The sequence below is a fragment of the Acanthopagrus latus genome, chromosome 20 (assembly GCF_904848185.1).
Source record: "Acanthopagrus latus isolate v.2019 chromosome 20, fAcaLat1.1, whole genome shotgun sequence".
Taxonomy (NCBI): Eukaryota; Metazoa; Chordata; class Actinopteri; order Spariformes; family Sparidae; genus Acanthopagrus; species Acanthopagrus latus.
Window position 1 is genome coordinate 795,110 of NC_051058.1, and position 17,294 is coordinate 812,403.

The window sequence follows — 17,294 nt, forward strand, 5'->3', positions numbered from 1 at the left end:
AACCCAGTGTGTGTGCATTAAGTTAGAAAGTTAAAGCATCACCATAAAGGCAAACTTTTAAAGCAACTCTCAGAGAGAGATAATTTATCAGTCTCATTCTCAGATTGTCAAATACAAACAATTTGTCCCCCACCACTACAGGAACATGCAATATGTTATGTCACAGATGTTGATCAAAGGCAACAGCATGTAATCTAAGGTATTCAAAGTCACTTCATTTTAACAAGGCCAGATACCTAAAAGAAAGCCATAGTAAGCCGATTCTGCTTTTTGATACAGGCCACAAGTCTGTCAGAAACATTAATAGTGTTTATGATGGACTGAGTATCAGTCAGTGAGTTTACATGCACAGGTTAGTCAGATTACAGCCATAGTTCAAAGATGCCACTCAATCAGACAACTGCAATTATCCAAGTATACATGCCAGTGAGAAAATGGAATTATTGGGCCAGAGCATTTCATGCCCTGATACGCTAAGTGGCGAAGTACCCATTTTAACTAGTGGTAACAGAAACACCTCCGGCTGACCTCTTTGTGTCACCAGCTGCTTCGGCAGTTAAGAAAGATGGCGTACGAAGAGCGAGAGAAGCTACATCTTTGTACACTTCGTATATGGTGTACATGATAACTACACAAACTAGATGCACAATGGTGCTCTTTCTTGCAGTGATTTCAGAGGAAAGACGCTGCCGCCATCGATGTCCGTCTACTTCCAACTCACGGCCCCGGGGAAAAATATCGCGCCTGCGCAGAACGCAAAGATCCGATCCGATCCACTGGAACTTATACATGCAGGAGAACTGCGACTATCAATCGAATAATCTGGGTGCTTTAATTCGATGATGAGAAATCTGATCTGGTCCGATTTTAGTCAGACTAAGGTGTATACATGCATCTTAAAGATCTGATCATAGTCGGACTAACCCAGTAATTTGGTTTTCTTAAGTGTCATGTAAACGCACTGAGTGATAGTTGCCTGAGAAACTGATTAGCTGTTGTCATCATGTTAGGAAAAGTCAGATAGTGAGTAAGTCATAGTACCCATCCCAAGGGACATTTGTATCAGGCAAAACAATTTTATAACTTCTTCTCTTTATGACTTCCTCCTTTCAAGTAATTCATTAGCCCACATCCAGTGGAGGGTACATGTAAATGCCTGACTGGTATAAGCAAACACAGTCACACGCATTTAGTAAAGAAGAAGTGGCCACTTGATCATTACACCAGGTAACCTGTTAGGGTGGCTGGTTTGAAGAACTATCCAGTCTGAGTTCACATAATGTCCCCATTCGTGGCTATAGAGCACCTGCCCCAGAACATGGCAATGTAACCATATATTAATTAATATGATTTTAACAGTAGTTCTCTTCACTGACAGTATAAGAATGAACCCAGTAACCCTAACAACAGTAGACAACTAGTTGATTTGCCTTGGCAAGACATGTGAAATCAGCTAACTTGCCTACTTCTGATGTGAGGACAGTCGTAACCAAAACATTCAAAGAAATGGTTACCACTGAGGTCTGACCTACCTCACTTTTAGCATATTGTATGTAATCTGTTGCTTTGATAGTATCTTTGGCATCTACTCAACAAGGACAGCTATGACTACCATGTGATTTAGTCTGCTGCCTTTTCTGAGTTTCTGAGGCCACCTTATCTAGAGCATGATGCAGAGGTTTCCCACTCTGATGTTAGTGTAAACAAACGTTATGATTGGTTCAAAAGAATTAACAATGTTTACAGCTTCAGTTAGAGCTCACTAACACAAATAATAGTGTGCTCACATTTTGGAATGAATAGTTGAAGACTGTTGAGGAGGAACCGACACGAGGCAAAGGGCATGACTGTCATTTTTCAACAGCTAACCTACATCATCTACATAAGCTTTGTTGTTAACACCATATAAGATTCACTGAAAGTGAAACGAACAGAGACATCACTACCGTCACCTCCAGGGCACACATTCATTGGTTTCCCCGGTTAAGTTGGAGACAACCACAGCCTGTAGGCTCGTCTAAGAGACAGGTGTAGGAGAGAGATGGAGGCGTTCATCTGAGTGGTTCTAGACACTAGCTTGTCTCACTAACGTCAATCATTATGGCCTCTGAAGTAAGCTTGGTAGCTAACTACCGATCATTGTCAATGCAGGGTGCTAGAGACCGTTAGCATGAGAAATCAACACCCCCATTTCATTGCCATCAGGCGCTTTGGCGACCTTAAGACGACACCAGGTGGTTAAGGAGACCTATTATAGCACGGTGTAACGGACTGTCAGCAGCAGTATTTCTCATATTTCTGCTGAACAGCGAGCTGAAATTGTTAGCACCGTTAGCTGACATTAGCTGCATAATTATGAGAAGATGTCCCACAGCCACACCCACACATGATGTTTACATGATGACAGGTCAGCAGCCGTCCATCAACACACGGCAGCTGGAAATACTCCATGACTGCATTTAACTGATGGTTAGTGGTCAGTGCTGGCCTGTTAGCTAACAAGCCAGCTAGGCTCATGCTTCATTTCAACACCATATAGCCTGCTGGCTAAAATTGCTAATGTTAGCCTACCGGTGGCTAGGGTAGCTAAGCTAGCACTTGAACAAAATGTCTGATAAAGTAGGAGATGCGACCAAACACATAGATATTATGTTTGGCAAGGGCTCGCTAATATGCCATAATAGCTTACCGGAGAGTGGGACCGACACAAGCCGTGTCGGTGCTCTCAATCTCCTGCAAAATCCGCTCGTGCTCCGTTATACACTCCAAGGTTTCATTCTCCGCCATGATTGTTGTGTGTCGGCTCTGACTGAAGCTACAGCGGAGGGACTACATGTCAGTGTGAGCTCCAGCCTGTGGGGGACACATCACAGCTGCGACGATTTCAGTGTCGGCACTCTATTTTCTCAGATCCTCCACGTTAACGGTCGTTACATCCGCAGAGCTTTACCCCAACACAGCGTGGGGGACAAGGAAACCACATCAGTGCCTCTGTTGGCTGTTGTCTCCATTGTTCAGTAATCTAAACAATATAATTACAGTAATAACGACAATAATATGAAATAAGAAAGACTGCCAGAATCGATATTTGATGATATTACTGATCATAGCTCTATTTTGATTTGTATTTTTATATTCACACCCTATTCATATTTTCATATTTAAGCATTGTTAGTGTTGTTTGTTGTTTTGTACTAGTAAATTCATCCTATGTGTAAACCTACTTGGCAATCAAAAATCAATTGTGACTAATACACTAATCCCAGTTAATATTATATTAGTGCATATAATGATATTATATTTGCACATTAAACAAAAAGCACTTTAAAACTGATACTGTCTTTGATTGATTTTCAGTTTTTCTCATGAAGAGAATATAATAATTACACATCGTCAACTGTAAATCAAAATGTAGAGACTAAAGAATATCAGAAGTAGGCGGTGCTCTATCTTTCTGTCTGTTTTTTCATGTAAGGCTGCATATAGCCCCGGGTGTCTTGAGCAGTCACTAGGTTTAAGCCTTGCGGAATACCTGGAGCACCTGCTGCTGCTCATAAATCTAATTTCTTTGACTGCAGTATGCTAAAGTGCCATTACATATTTGGTATTTTAAGTAGATACACATTTCTTTTCTTTTCTTTTTGTCATCTTTTGGTGTGCATATTGTACGTTGAAATTGTGGAATGTACCTTTAAGACACACTGTTGCCAAGTTACATGGAAGCAATGACTAGTAGAGGTGTACAACCTGGGAATGAGGCTCAGCAGTCAACTATGTTTTCCAGAATCCCCAACACGCAGTCATGAACACAGCAAAATACACTTTAAGTTGGTCATAAGTAAGGATTGAGTTATATTGTGTGAGTCAATAAATTGTTTTGATGAGAATCCTGCCTAGTATACCTTTAAAAGATGATGCTCTGAATATTGAGTTTACCTTAAGGTGGTTCCCAGGGGCAGGTCCACAGATTCTAACTCTGCAAAAATATTCCCAAAGGCCTTCTCTTCTTCTTTGTTCTCCTCTTCACTTTGACTGGGTGGGTCAGGTAAAGCAGCGTGCACCCTGTCACTGGCCATTTCTCTCCTCTGTATTTAGGTACAAGGACTAAAATCTGTATATGTGAAAGAGAAGGAAACCAAGAACTGGGTGTGTGTGCATGAGTGTGTCTGTGTGGTGAACTCCAGGACACCTGCTATGGTCAGCAGAAAGAGCCCTCAACAGGAAAATGAGACCTTGTGATTCACTGAACTTTGAAGCCAACAAAACTAGCTGCTCCCTGTGTATCCATTTATTTCACCCACTTTAAACCCAGAAGAAACGCCATGAAGAGTCCTGCCTGTCATACTTGTTCAGTCAGCTGCAGAACTGCAGCTTTGATGTTTATACACAGGGCCACTAATTTCTTTTTGCAGGCCCTATGCAAGAGGCTTTTGACAAACTAAGGTTGATAGATTCCTAACCCATTTAGGCAATCCACAATGATGCAACAATCTGTTACATTTTAAGAGGAAAACAGGCTAGCGTTGTGAAAACCTTTCTCAAATTAAAATCAAACATCTTAAGTTGACCCACCCAAGCAAGTTGAACTGATAGAAAATGATAATAAAAATAAAAGGTAAGCAATGGGGATCCTCTATAGGTCAATAAATGAAACTGATGCAGTGTTCCTCAAAAATGTTTATTTTAAATTGCAAAACATTTTAAACTTAAACATCCTGGTCTGGTGGTGCTGAAGGCGGCCGTGCTGCTGCCTAGTCCGCGGGTCCAAAATATTTCAGAAGCGCTCAAGACAAAACTCCTCAGGTTACCAAGCAAAACAGATCCTACGCAATTATACCTACTATATAATTGAGTTATGTTACACTAATGCAGAAATTCATTATGTGTTTTTATATTAAACTCTGCAATATACAGTACAATGTCCCTAAAGCATGCACCCAATTTCAAAGTTGTTACTCTTAAGCAGTTTTCAACGCATTGTACTTCTTAGAGTTACAAAACAGAAATAAATGACTGATGAGCACTATGATATTGAAGGAATATTTTTGTGTATATTTCACAGGGTATTACAAAGTGGACTATTTGTGCCTAACTGATGATATAGTCTTAACCTATATTCTGTGGGCAGAACTAACGGTCATATATAGTATAGTTTACTTAAAATTTACTTTGATTTATGTGGTAAAGAAAGACTGCGACTACTCAGTAGAGTTAACAATAATCCACTCAGAATAATAATCCACTGCCACAATAGTCCCTAATAATCCACAATAGGCCTAATATGTATTAGAGTTGTCTAGCACACTTCACATTAGAGACCTATAAACTGAAGACACATCAAAATAATCGTAAAGGAATGTTACATGGCAAATATTTAACAGCATAGGCGGTCTATGATGGAACAGCAGCTCCCAATGAACGAGGATATAGCAGACATGACGGACACCTGCCTAACAATACACCCTCCCTCCCAAATGTAATGCCAACGTGCTGGTCCAGCTATAATTCACCAAAACGGGTGTCAATGCAGTCAGTCACTCTTATGGCATTCACATGTGACATGACTGGCTAGCTGTACTCGTGTGGTTGCTTTGGAGCAGCATGTTCTTTTTTTATATTCCAACACACAACCAGTGTAACAATATAAACATTGCAGCCAAGATTAAGTCAACATTTTACGAAAATAAAACAAACCCAACAGTAACAAGCAAAGGTAGGTGTAAAAGAAACGTATAATAATAATAATAATAATAATAATAATAATAATAATAATAATAATAATAATAATAATAATAATGATAATAATAATAATAAAATACATCATATAACATGATAAATAATAAGATGCACATTCTTGATAGATGAATTCATCACAAACCAATGTTGCATGACTATTCCTTAAACCTACACAGATAAAAAGGTATTTGGGGGAGTGTACAGGAATTAGCCATTATGATCATCACTTTCCAATCATTTCCAAATAAGGAGCCCATATCTTCAAGAAGAGATCTAAATTATTATTAATCTTATAAATAAGTTGTTCAAAAGAAGATATCTTAATTAATCTCTCCATTCCTGAAAACTAATCATTTCTATTGACTTCCAGTGTCTCAAAACTAGCTTCACCCATGTGTGTATAGGCCGGATTTCCTTGGCAAAATACCCAGAATAAATAAAGCTGGCCCCTCCATGAACTCTACCTTCAGTACTTTATTGATACATTGGATAACAGACACAGAGGCTGTGCACCATCACACATTCTTAAAACATATGTACCATTGTGCCCCTTTCCTTCTCACATTCCAGCACTCATCATTCTCCCTAAGTCCCAACCTGGACATTTTTGCTGGAGTCAATAGGTGCCCCAAGGTCTTTTTCCCATGCTAGCTTAACACCTTCATAGTTTGGGGGTTGATGTTTTCTAAACACGTCATAAAATCTGGATGTCCGTCCTCTAAGCCTCCAGTCTGATCACCATAGCTCTTGAATACAAGAGACAGGTAAAAAAATTTGACCTTTCAATCTGCTATTGTAATACAGCTCCTTGACTGAAGGAACTTCCAAAAATCTTTTCAGGGGATATCATATTTACAGATACATTGCTCAAAGGAGATTACGTATTTCCTGTCAAATAAGTCTTCCAGTCACATTACCCCTGCTTTCACCCAATTTTCCCACATTTTTTTTTTCAATTTGCAGTTACTTATAATACCATATTGATGATCCCATCGTGTGGTAATAGTTAAAATTGTATGCCTGGTGTGCCCATCTCCAACTTTCTCTTGAAAATGCCAACACAGGGTTTCTGTAGGTTACATCATCTTACATCTGGGTGAGGAAAGCTTGCACTGAGAGGTTCTCTATCAACTCTTTTTCTATCGCCACCCAGGCAGGAGCACACACATTCAGTAGTTGTTGTTTGAAAGGGTTCCATAGTTCCTCTATGTAATGCTTGTTTACTCAGACAGGGAGAAGACAGAGTACGTGTTTTATTAGAGATACACATTCACAGGAAGAGCAACTCTCACCTTTCCCGTTTATAATGTCCTCCGTAACAATCAGCAACTTTGAAGATCTGACTTATTTCACTCATCTGGTTGGGAGTGAGTGAAAGACAAATCCAATGTATTTTGAACACTATTTCTGTATTAAATGCAATGGCCTTAACAAAGGCACTGGCAAGTGAAATAAGTCAGCGACTGACATTTAATCAAACAGCAGCCCGAACACAAATCAGCTATGTTTTGCACAGAGAAAACCTGAACAAAGAGGCGGATCTGAGGACAGCTACCTCTTCTCTTCCGGTTTTCACCATCTGTTGTATGGTGACCACAGGCGCATTCGGCTCACGGTCGTCAGTTAACATGGACCCCTGTTAAATCCGAAATACCAGCATCTTTTCATTCACAAATCTTCTGTCAGAAGCTCGTCTGCTGATAACATTAAGTAGAATTTGTATTTGGGTAGTAAAACCAGCATTTTTAAAATATCCAAGCACCCTGTATCATAGCTACATATGTGACATTTTTTAACAAATCAATACGTTTGATAATCGGTCCAAAATTCAGCAAATAATTCTACTTTGAGATTGAGGAGTAACTCTTTCCCTCGTAGGTCGATGCACTGCTGCCTCTGTTAGCACTGTTCCAAGATGGCAGCGCTTTAGGCACACCCCTCCACATTCAATGCAGCGTCTATGTATATATCTCTATAAGTCTATGGTGTGGGTGGCCTAGCGGCTAGCAGCTAGCTACACACGAACATCCACAGATTCCGTTTCCACTTTGTTGTCCGTGCGTCTCCGGATCTTCTCAGACCGGAACAGACTTGGTCCGGACTCGTTTAGTCTCATTAATCCACAGTTTAGATGCACAGAACAGAACAGGAGCAAATCGGCAAAATCCTGGTCCAGCTCGCGCCGCTGCAGGTATAAATCCTCTTGTTGTCATGGGTTTGAGCTCTGCAGTGATTGGCTCTGATGCGCACGTGGCTACGGTCTGCAGTAATTGGCTCTGGTGCACACGTGACTGTGGTGGCTATGGTTAGCCACCACAATGCTAGCATAATTGGTAAAGCATTTATGAAATAAATTGTTAACAACATCATTGTAGTCCAAACAAATGCAACGTTGCACACCCTTGAAAATCTCAGGTCAGTCTGATCCTGGTATGCAGAGGTACTTGAGGAACAGACACACATGCACACACACACACACACACACACAGATTCCTTGCTTTTACAGAGTGATGTTACAGGCTGAGGCTACAGTTGGCACGTTAAACACTGGGTCAACATTGTAGCGATACACTGTACAAGCAACCCGTATTGTGTTAATTTAACATTAACTTTAGGTCAATTTTTTTCTCTAATTTATCACATTGTCTTACCTCAGACCCGGCAACTTTTTCCTCCTCCTCATCCCCAGCGTCTCGGTCATGCGGACGTTAGGGATGCGTTTGATGAAGTCTCCTGGTTAGCCAGTGATAGATTGCTGTCAAACTGTCATTGTTGCCCGCCCGAGTGGTCCATGCCATGAACCACTATGCCACGCCATGCACCAGCATAGTCTGCATATAGAAGGAAACAGCTCTGATTCATAGTTCCAATCAGTGAATGAATCAATGAATGAATGAATGAATCAGTGACAATCAAGAGAATGAGAATGCACCAAATACTACAGTTTGAATTGTCAAAAAGAGGTAATATGAAATCATATTTAAACCTCTGGAACAGAGAACATGAATTAAGCTGAAACAAGCACATCAGATAACACCTGGCTTTTGTCTCTGATGTCAGTGTGTGCAATCAGCATTCACTCCAACGTCAAATGACTCATGGGTGTTTATCGGCTGAGGCTGGAACACGATTATCAGATGCACTTGAACATTTTGTGAAAGGCGTCAATTGGCTATTTTAGGCAGGTTTAATCCCTTGTTAAATACCTGCATAAATGCATTTATTTCAGCTGTGGTAGCCAGGTTCAGAGGAGACAGACAAGACATGAAATACAAAACGTGATATCTCTGGTTCAGTGTGTCCGCTTTGTTTTAAACTGTCCATAATGAATGTAATAGTGCAATGATAGACCAGTAGACTGCTTTTTAAAATCTGGTGCCTACATTACCCACAATGCATTATAAGCCCAGGCCACACTACATGACTGTAAAGTCATCATGACGTCACTGCACTTTCTGTCTTGCAATCAGGAGTCTTGCCGACCTTTCTCACTACATGACTGATCATTAACAAAAGTCACAGGACACACAGGAATTACACAGTCGAAGAAGTCTGAGTTGTTTGTTCTCTGATTTACAGCTAAAAATGCAAGAAATATAATGAAAAGAATATGAGTGAACCATGGATTTGGAGAATGCTCAGAAAATATGGCTCATTTTTGACTGCCTGAGAATAGTGAACAGCTTACCACAAAAAGGTTACCACATTCTCTGAGTAAGGCAGCAGGCCTTGACCAGCTTACACAGCCACTTTCTATTTCCTGCTATTCTTCTTCAAACGGATTGGCCCATTAGTGTGAATGTGGACGTAGCGTTAACAATAAGCCCTTTACAAAAGCCCTGACTATGAGTTTCCTTATTACCCCACCAAAAACATGAAGTGGTTCTCATCCACACACACACGCATGCATGCATACGCACATGCACATGCACATGCACATGCACACACACACACACACACACACACACACACACACACACACACACACACACACACACACACACACACACACACACACACACACACACAACCAGCAGTATAGGAAATGTGTCAGAGTTGCAGGAACAGACACACAGATGGCTTGATGATACACAATAGCGCCAGGAGAGGCAGGAATGTATGTAAAGATATAAGCTGACAGATAGATGATTGGAAAATGCATAGACAGCTTTATTTATATATCTCTTTCCCTCACACACACACACACACACACACACACACACACACACACACACACACACACACACACACGCTCACACACTTCTACACACTATACGCTATAATATCCATCATTAATAAATAGTTAATGTAGTTATAAAGCATGTTGTATTGGTTAGATAGTATAGTAAACTAACAAACAGTGAAATGCTTTACAAACCATTTATAATAACCATTGTAACATTTATAAACATCTGTTACAACTTTACAAAAGCCCCTCACATAATGTTTATGACCCACTCATTATTTGTATTATAAAGATGATGTTAACCTTCACAATACGCTACTGCCAGCTACATGAGTAGAACAGAAACCTTATTTGACATGTCTGCTTGTGTCAGAGTGACACATCTTCATAAGAATGTTCTTTGGTCTGCTTGATTCACAGTGGTGTGTGGGTTATTAAGCACCACAGTAGCCAACCCTTACAAACTGTCTACATCATCATCATCAATGTTCCTAATAAACCTAGGACAAAATTATGATGCGTACTTCTTCACATGCGTTAATCTCTTGTGCATGTGTCCCTTTTAAGAGAGGATATATGGATCATAGCAGTGAGGGTCTCTGTCACTCTGCCTATTCTTCTCTCCATGAGCTCTTCCTTTCTCTGCTCTGCCAGCTTCCTACCAGCTTCCTGTGTCTGTCCAGAGCACAGGCTGCCATACATCTGCTGACCTCCATTGTAAATGACACTCCAAACAAATAGGACTGAAGGACATCCTGGAATGGAGTTGGTCCACTGTCAAGCCAGGGAGGTTGTCCAGATGTTTAAAACAAGGCCAGGGTCTGACAAGACCACGTTTTAATTCAACCTGACAGTTTAGGAAAGAAAACAAATAGAAAGCTGCCATCTGTTTTCAAACTGGCTTAGCAACAAAGGCTGGAAACAGAGAAACTAACATAAGAAACCTAGTATTTAAAAAAGGTAATAATAGCATCTCTTTTACAACTCTGACACTGTCCAATTACAGATATGTAGACAATACATATACATCAGTAATATCCAAGAAACACCTGAGGTCAGAGCCCCTTATCTTGAGAAGACTCCTGTGTACATACATGGCAGTTTACAGAAATAATGATCAGTATAACTACACTGATGGAAGAAAATGTTCTGTAGACTGTAGGGCTATGCAGATGATGAACTGTGTCTGCAGCTTATAATAAATGGATAATATTGACCTGTTACTGATGGACATTGTGCTGGGAAACTAATAGAAAAGAAACCCGGGTGCGCAGATAGTTGAGCAGTTAAGAGCGCATGCCACATATGCAGCATACCCTGGTTTGAATCCCGGCCAGAGGACCTTTGCTGCATGTCACACCCCCCTCTCTTACTCTCCCATTTGCTGTCTATCAGCTGTCAAAATAAAGGTGTCTATGCCTAGAGAAAAAAACTTTAAAAGAAAACCCAGGAGGATATGTTTGTACACATGTTTTTAAAGAAGAGAGGAGTTGGGAGTATCTGACATATATATCTGTCAGCTCATAGCAATGTGCTTGAACTGATGCATCACACATCAGACTCACTGGAAAAAGTCACTAACCTTTGACCTCAAAATGACTAAGTAAAGTAGACTCAGTAGTTGTTATAAGTTGTTAAAACTGAAACATCTTGAATTCAATACTCTAAGGTCATCAGTTTCATGGCCTATTTAAAGTAAAGTCAACTTTTAAAATGTACAGTCCACATGCAAGGAAGAGGTAAAATAATCTATGGTATGATTTACACTCAAAATTGAAAAATTGACTTTTCACATGCTCAAAAGTGCAACGTCAATTTAAGTGGTAAAACGTACTGAGGTATTTCTGAATTATCCTCTCAGAATGTCATGAACTTATTCCCTCTCCTACCCCTCTCTTCATTATAATGCAAATACAGCACTGTGCTGCAGCAATGCTCTGAATAACACACAGGAGGCAGTGACTGTGATAACTTGATTAATGATGATGTTTTCTGAAGTCCCACTGCCATACAGCTGCCAGCTGAGACATCAGGTTCAGCTCAGCATACAGCTGTGTTCAGACCCAGTCCAGTTTATCTGACTCCACTGTTAACAGCATCCAAGCATGTCAGATGTTAAGTGACAGAAGCTGCCCCCCGCTACGAGAACACGTCATGTTTGATCGTGCACATCCACAGAAAGTCTATGATGGAGTTTTCTCATTCATTTGCCTTTTTTCCTCCTCTTCACTCTCCAGCCTTCTTCATCATTTCTACTTTTCCCTGCTGCCAAAGCCTTTTATTCATAAACATCATGATACCTGGCCAGTTGTCTTTCTGCCCATAGACCATGAACCAGTTTTGGGATGCTGCAATTCAAACATCATTGTGTCCCCATCTGCCTCTGAATCATTATCTTCAGACCGAAATAATCTCAGTTTTTTTTCTTTTCTGATTGTGAATATTTGGTGTTACAGCTTTATTCATCAATTTACAAGCTCAAGGTACGTTTCAGTTGTTTCTCTTTCATTCTTCCAGTTCACCATCAACAGACTGTAGAACAGCCACGAGACCAGGGCAGGAAACAGAGCACTGAGTTGGCAGATATGATCTTGCTGAAGTTATTGAAGTAGAATCACACATGGAGCTATCAGGAAAAAACATCCAGACAAGAAAAGTAGCTTTGTTCAGCTAGAGTAAACAAGGATGTAAATAGGTATGTGGGCAGTAAGTCAAGTATTACATAATCATTAAAATGCGTAAAAATGATTTCAATACTCATCAAATTAGAAAGAAAGGGATAAAAATGTAGAGAAAATTAAAACATACGTACCTAACTGACTGTGTCAAGTGTCAAGTCCACTGTAAAACTGTGAAACAAAACAAAACAAAACAAAACAAAACAAAAAAAGATATCTGTGAGCTAAAAAAATTTTATACTGTGAAACAAAAAAATCATATACCGTGAAACTAAAAAATAATAACATACTGTGAAACTAAAAAATCATACACTGTGAAACTAAAAATAATAAGCATGTACTGTGAAACTAAAAATAATGTTTTTATACTGTGAAACTAAGAATAATGATTACATACTGTAAACTAAAGAAATATATATATATACTGTGAAACTAAAAATAATGATGATATACTGTGAAACAAAGAAAATATACTGTGAAACTAAAAAGGTAATTATATACTGTGAAACAAAAAAAATAATAATTATATACTGTGAAACAAGAAAAATAATTGTACACTGTGAAACTAAAAATGAAAAATTATATACTCTGAAAGAAAAGAAAATAATTATATACTGTGAAACTAAAAGTACAAAATGTATACTGGAAAACTAAAAATAATAATATTATTAAAAATTACACACAATGAAACAAAAAAATAATAATGATAGTCTGTAATACAAAAAAAAATACGTATATACTGTTAAACTAAAAATAAAAAAAACTATATACTCGAAATCAAAAATATACACTGTGAATAAAAACAAATAGTGATTACGTACTGTGAAACAAAAAAATAATAATGATATTCTGTAAAACAAATAAAATACGTATATGCTGTGAAACTAAAAATTAAAAAAAAACTATATACTCGAAAACAAAAATATACACTGTGAATAAAAACAAATAGTAATTACATACTGTGAAACAAAAAATAATTATATTCTGTGAAATAGGAAATAATAATGATATACTGTGAAACTAAAAGAAAATGATATACCGTGAAACAAAAACAAGAAATTAAATACTGTGAAACAAAAACAAGAAATTATATACTGTGAAACAAACAAAAAAAATCAATCAATCAATCAAGTTATACATTAAATATCAAGTTATTGGTGTGCTCTATTTTGTCATTCGTTACGATGGGGATACCAACTGACTTACCTCGTACTCCAAACAGCTGTCAGTAGTATTTGTCTGTGTATAGTATTCATACAAACAGCTGAAGCAGCACTGATGGGTGCTGACCACTAGAGGGAGCCACAGAGAGCACACTGGTCTCTGCACCTCTGCAGCTCTTCTTCTCATCTGGAGTCACATTTTACACATCTGTCCCACCAGGATACACAGCTCTGTTCTCCCTGAAGTACTCGAAACCCTATAGCTCTTTCTCTATGACTGCCATTTTATTTCATTTTAACCTCTGTCACACACAACCCTGTGTCTAAAATGCATTCATTAACACAAATACAGTACACAGCCTTACACACACACACATGCCAGAATATGTATTTCACCTTCATTAAAAATAGTACAACTGACAGCAGTGGGAAAAGATTTGATAAAAAAGTTTTTTCATAGTTAAAATACAATTCGTATTACTTCAAATAATCCCACATCATGAAACATATGGGGAAATGTATTGCATACTGCAATGGAAACAGCCCAAAACTCAACACAATGTATAACCCATCTGAAATCCACAAGTTTCCTCAAAGTAACGGTGCATTTCTTGTGGACGCCTGTCGTTACAACTCCTGGGAGAGAGTGAGGGAGGATCTCTGTGAATGAGACTTATTGTAACATGAATAAAACTAAACAACTTGTCCTTGTCTATAAATGTCAGTGCCTGAGTGACAGAGACAGATTTTCAACAGCATAGTGCTCCTAGTGGCTCGGACTTCTGCCAGGATGGCCCATGGATGTTAGATCAGATTTGGATCTGGAGAATTTGGAGGCCAGGTCGACACCTTCAGCTCTCTGTTTCGTTTTGGGCCACTCCTAAGCAGTTTTTATGGTGTGGCAAGGTGCGTTGTCCTGCTGTTTATAAGACAAAAACTGAACGAAGGTTGTGCCTGCTTAATATGCTTGTGCTTTCAGCAACTTTCTTCTTCCTCTAAACCAGCTGAACCCAGCGAAGAACAACTGAAGTACAGGTGATCTGATGGTGGTCAAACTGCACAGCAGAGCCAGGATACAAATCGGAGCTTGTTTTGAAGGGAGCTGCCAGTGAGTGCTGTTGGAGGTAACAGTCATGGACAATGGTCCTGGTGGTGAAAGAGTGGCTCTAGGTGGATGTTTGTCTCCGTGAAGAGCTCTTGTCCGCAGGACAAAAAGCTCTGATGGGTCTTTGAGTGTCTCTCATAGCATCAAGTTTACTCAGCCACATTCACCACTTACACACACACACACACAATTATTGCTCAGCAGACATAAACCTCTCAGAGGTTGTCAGCTGTCTCTCCTGTCTCCTACAAGTGGGCAGGAACCAGGAGGAATGTTAACATAATGCACACACAGCCTTCATCCTTCTCTGCCTCGGAGTGTTCCTCTTCATACACATCTGTATGAGACCATGTCTTAAAGTACTTCCAGGTGATTTCTCTATTTCCACAAAATGAGGTTAAAGTAAAACTCTGCCAAAGAGAGACCTAGGCTTTATTTGTGAATGTAAATGGGTCAAACCTTTGTGTAAATGTATAATGAAAGAGGCACTTTTAAGATCTACCATGTTTTCAGGCAAGCTAATTTTCAATGGAGTGCAGGGGCACTCTTACGCTAGTATCAAAATCGCCATTTTTAAAACACAAAGAAGGCTCGACACAACATGAAACTTTCATGTTGTGTCAAGCCTTCTTAGTGTTATAAAAATAACCCCTGCACTACGGTAATACTGTAAATCTTAAATGTGCCTCTTTCATCATAATTATGCATTTACATGAAGGTTTGACTCATACATTCACTAAAAAAGCCTAGGTTGCTTTTTCGCGAGAGTTTCACTTTAATTTCAAAGCTCATCAATGGGCAGAAGGAAAGTTAATTCTCTTCTCAAGAGTCGATTCTGAGGTCGATCTTTGTCTCATGAATTGTGCTCATGCATGAACTTTGATTATATTGCTGAATGTGAATAACATTGGATATGAAACATTATAGAGAAGGGCATGATTTTGCCACAGGTCTGCTGATGCTCTGTAGAGCAGCAGTCTGCAGGCTGAATCTCAGTACCTGCCAGACTTGTGATTATTTGCGGTGTAGTCTTTCTGTCTGCACTGCTGTGGACTCCTCTTCACCTCTGCTGCTCTGAATGAAGAGGTCAAGCTCATCCTGCTACGCAGATTTATCAGACCCTAAGAAGGGGAAGGCAAACAAAGATAATGGTCCCCCTCTGTCATCTGCATGTTGAAGACTGGGTCTAAAAGATCCTCAGCTTACTGATGTCCAGACCTAATTTTACATCCAGTCAGATACCAGTGTTTGTGAAGCCGTACAGAGATTAATCCAAACACATCAGATTTACATATGTGAGAAACGTGGTCGTAGCAGTTGCAGATTGAGTTGTTTCTTTGAGGTTATAAAGAGAAATCTAAGAGAAAAGCAGTTCTGTGAGTGGTTGTCTAAACTTTCTGAGCTCCCAGAGTCTCATATGCTGATGAGGACTGCGTGTGACACAGCTCCTAACTGGACCACATGGCCTCAGACTCAGGTTGTTCGCTAGTGACTCCCAAAACAACATGAAGCTTATCAGCTACAGGTGTACAGGCCTTTGTCTTCCGCTCGCAGTTTCAGTTTTGGAAGGAAACCTACCTATTCATGTAACTTACACACCTACAGGGGTGGCTGTAGCTCAGTGGGTAGAGCTGGTGGACTAATGATCAGAAGGTCACTGGTTCGAATTCCGGCTCCCCTGGGGCGGGACTGAGCTACATATCAAAGTATCCTTGAGCAATGAGCAATGCGATGAGCTGGTGACTCATCCAGGGTGTACCCTGGCCTTCGCCCATTGAGTAAACTGTATTTGGCCCCAGTAAAAAGCTGCAACATCCCGCGACCCTCACGGATTAGTGGAAAGAAAACAGAATGGTACACACCTACGTAAGAATTAATTTTCATGTCAATTTTCACTTACAGGAACAGAAAAGAAAATATAACACACAGTCTCCAAAGCACAAGACACAAAATACCCCAATCAAATCAATGAAACAAAGAAAACAAAATAAATAAAATAAAACAAAACAAAAATCAGAGTCAAACTCTGTATAGTTGTTCATAAATCTTCAGTCAGAAGGAGAGGAATGTATCTGCTGTATGTGACTGTCCTGTCCATCATGCTCCTGAAACACATTCAACGAAAGCTAACACATTATCACAGAGGTATTCAGTTAAACCTCCATCCTCAGTACCAACCAAATATAAATCCAAAACATAAATGTTTTAAACAGTATTTGTGGTAAGTCAAGATATACAGGACGGTAAAAAAATAAATGAATGTCATTCTCCACCATGTTATTCAGGTCACAGTGTGATTCTTTTACCTCTGTATTGTACTGTTTCAATGTGCAGTGGTAATATACCACATTTTTACCTTTTCACATGTACGGCAAATTGTACGTAATGTATTTTCCACATCTGTACTCTCTCTTAGATAAACAATA

At 39.4% G+C, this 17,294-nt stretch overlaps 1 protein-coding gene across 8 annotated transcripts in view; it reads right to left on the reverse strand.

Moving 5' to 3' along the window:
- Positions 1-4,105, reverse strand: part of exoc6 (exocyst complex component 6) — a 62,914-nt gene extending 58,809 nt beyond the window's left edge. For 4 of the 8 annotated variants that reach the window (XM_037081086.1, XM_037081084.1, XM_037081083.1 and 1 more), the window contains exon 1: positions 3,937-4,105. In XM_037081086.1, coding sequence (XP_036936981.1) covers positions 3,937-4,076 — 140 coding nt within the window. In that variant the 5' untranslated portion in view covers positions 4,077-4,105. Of the gene's footprint in view, positions 1-2,689; positions 3,016-3,936 lie in introns of those variants that run through there. The other 4 variants (XM_037081082.1, XM_037081087.1, XM_037081090.1 and 1 more) reach the window with 4 other exon arrangements.
- Between the last annotated feature and the right edge of the window lie 13,189 nt (positions 4,106-17,294).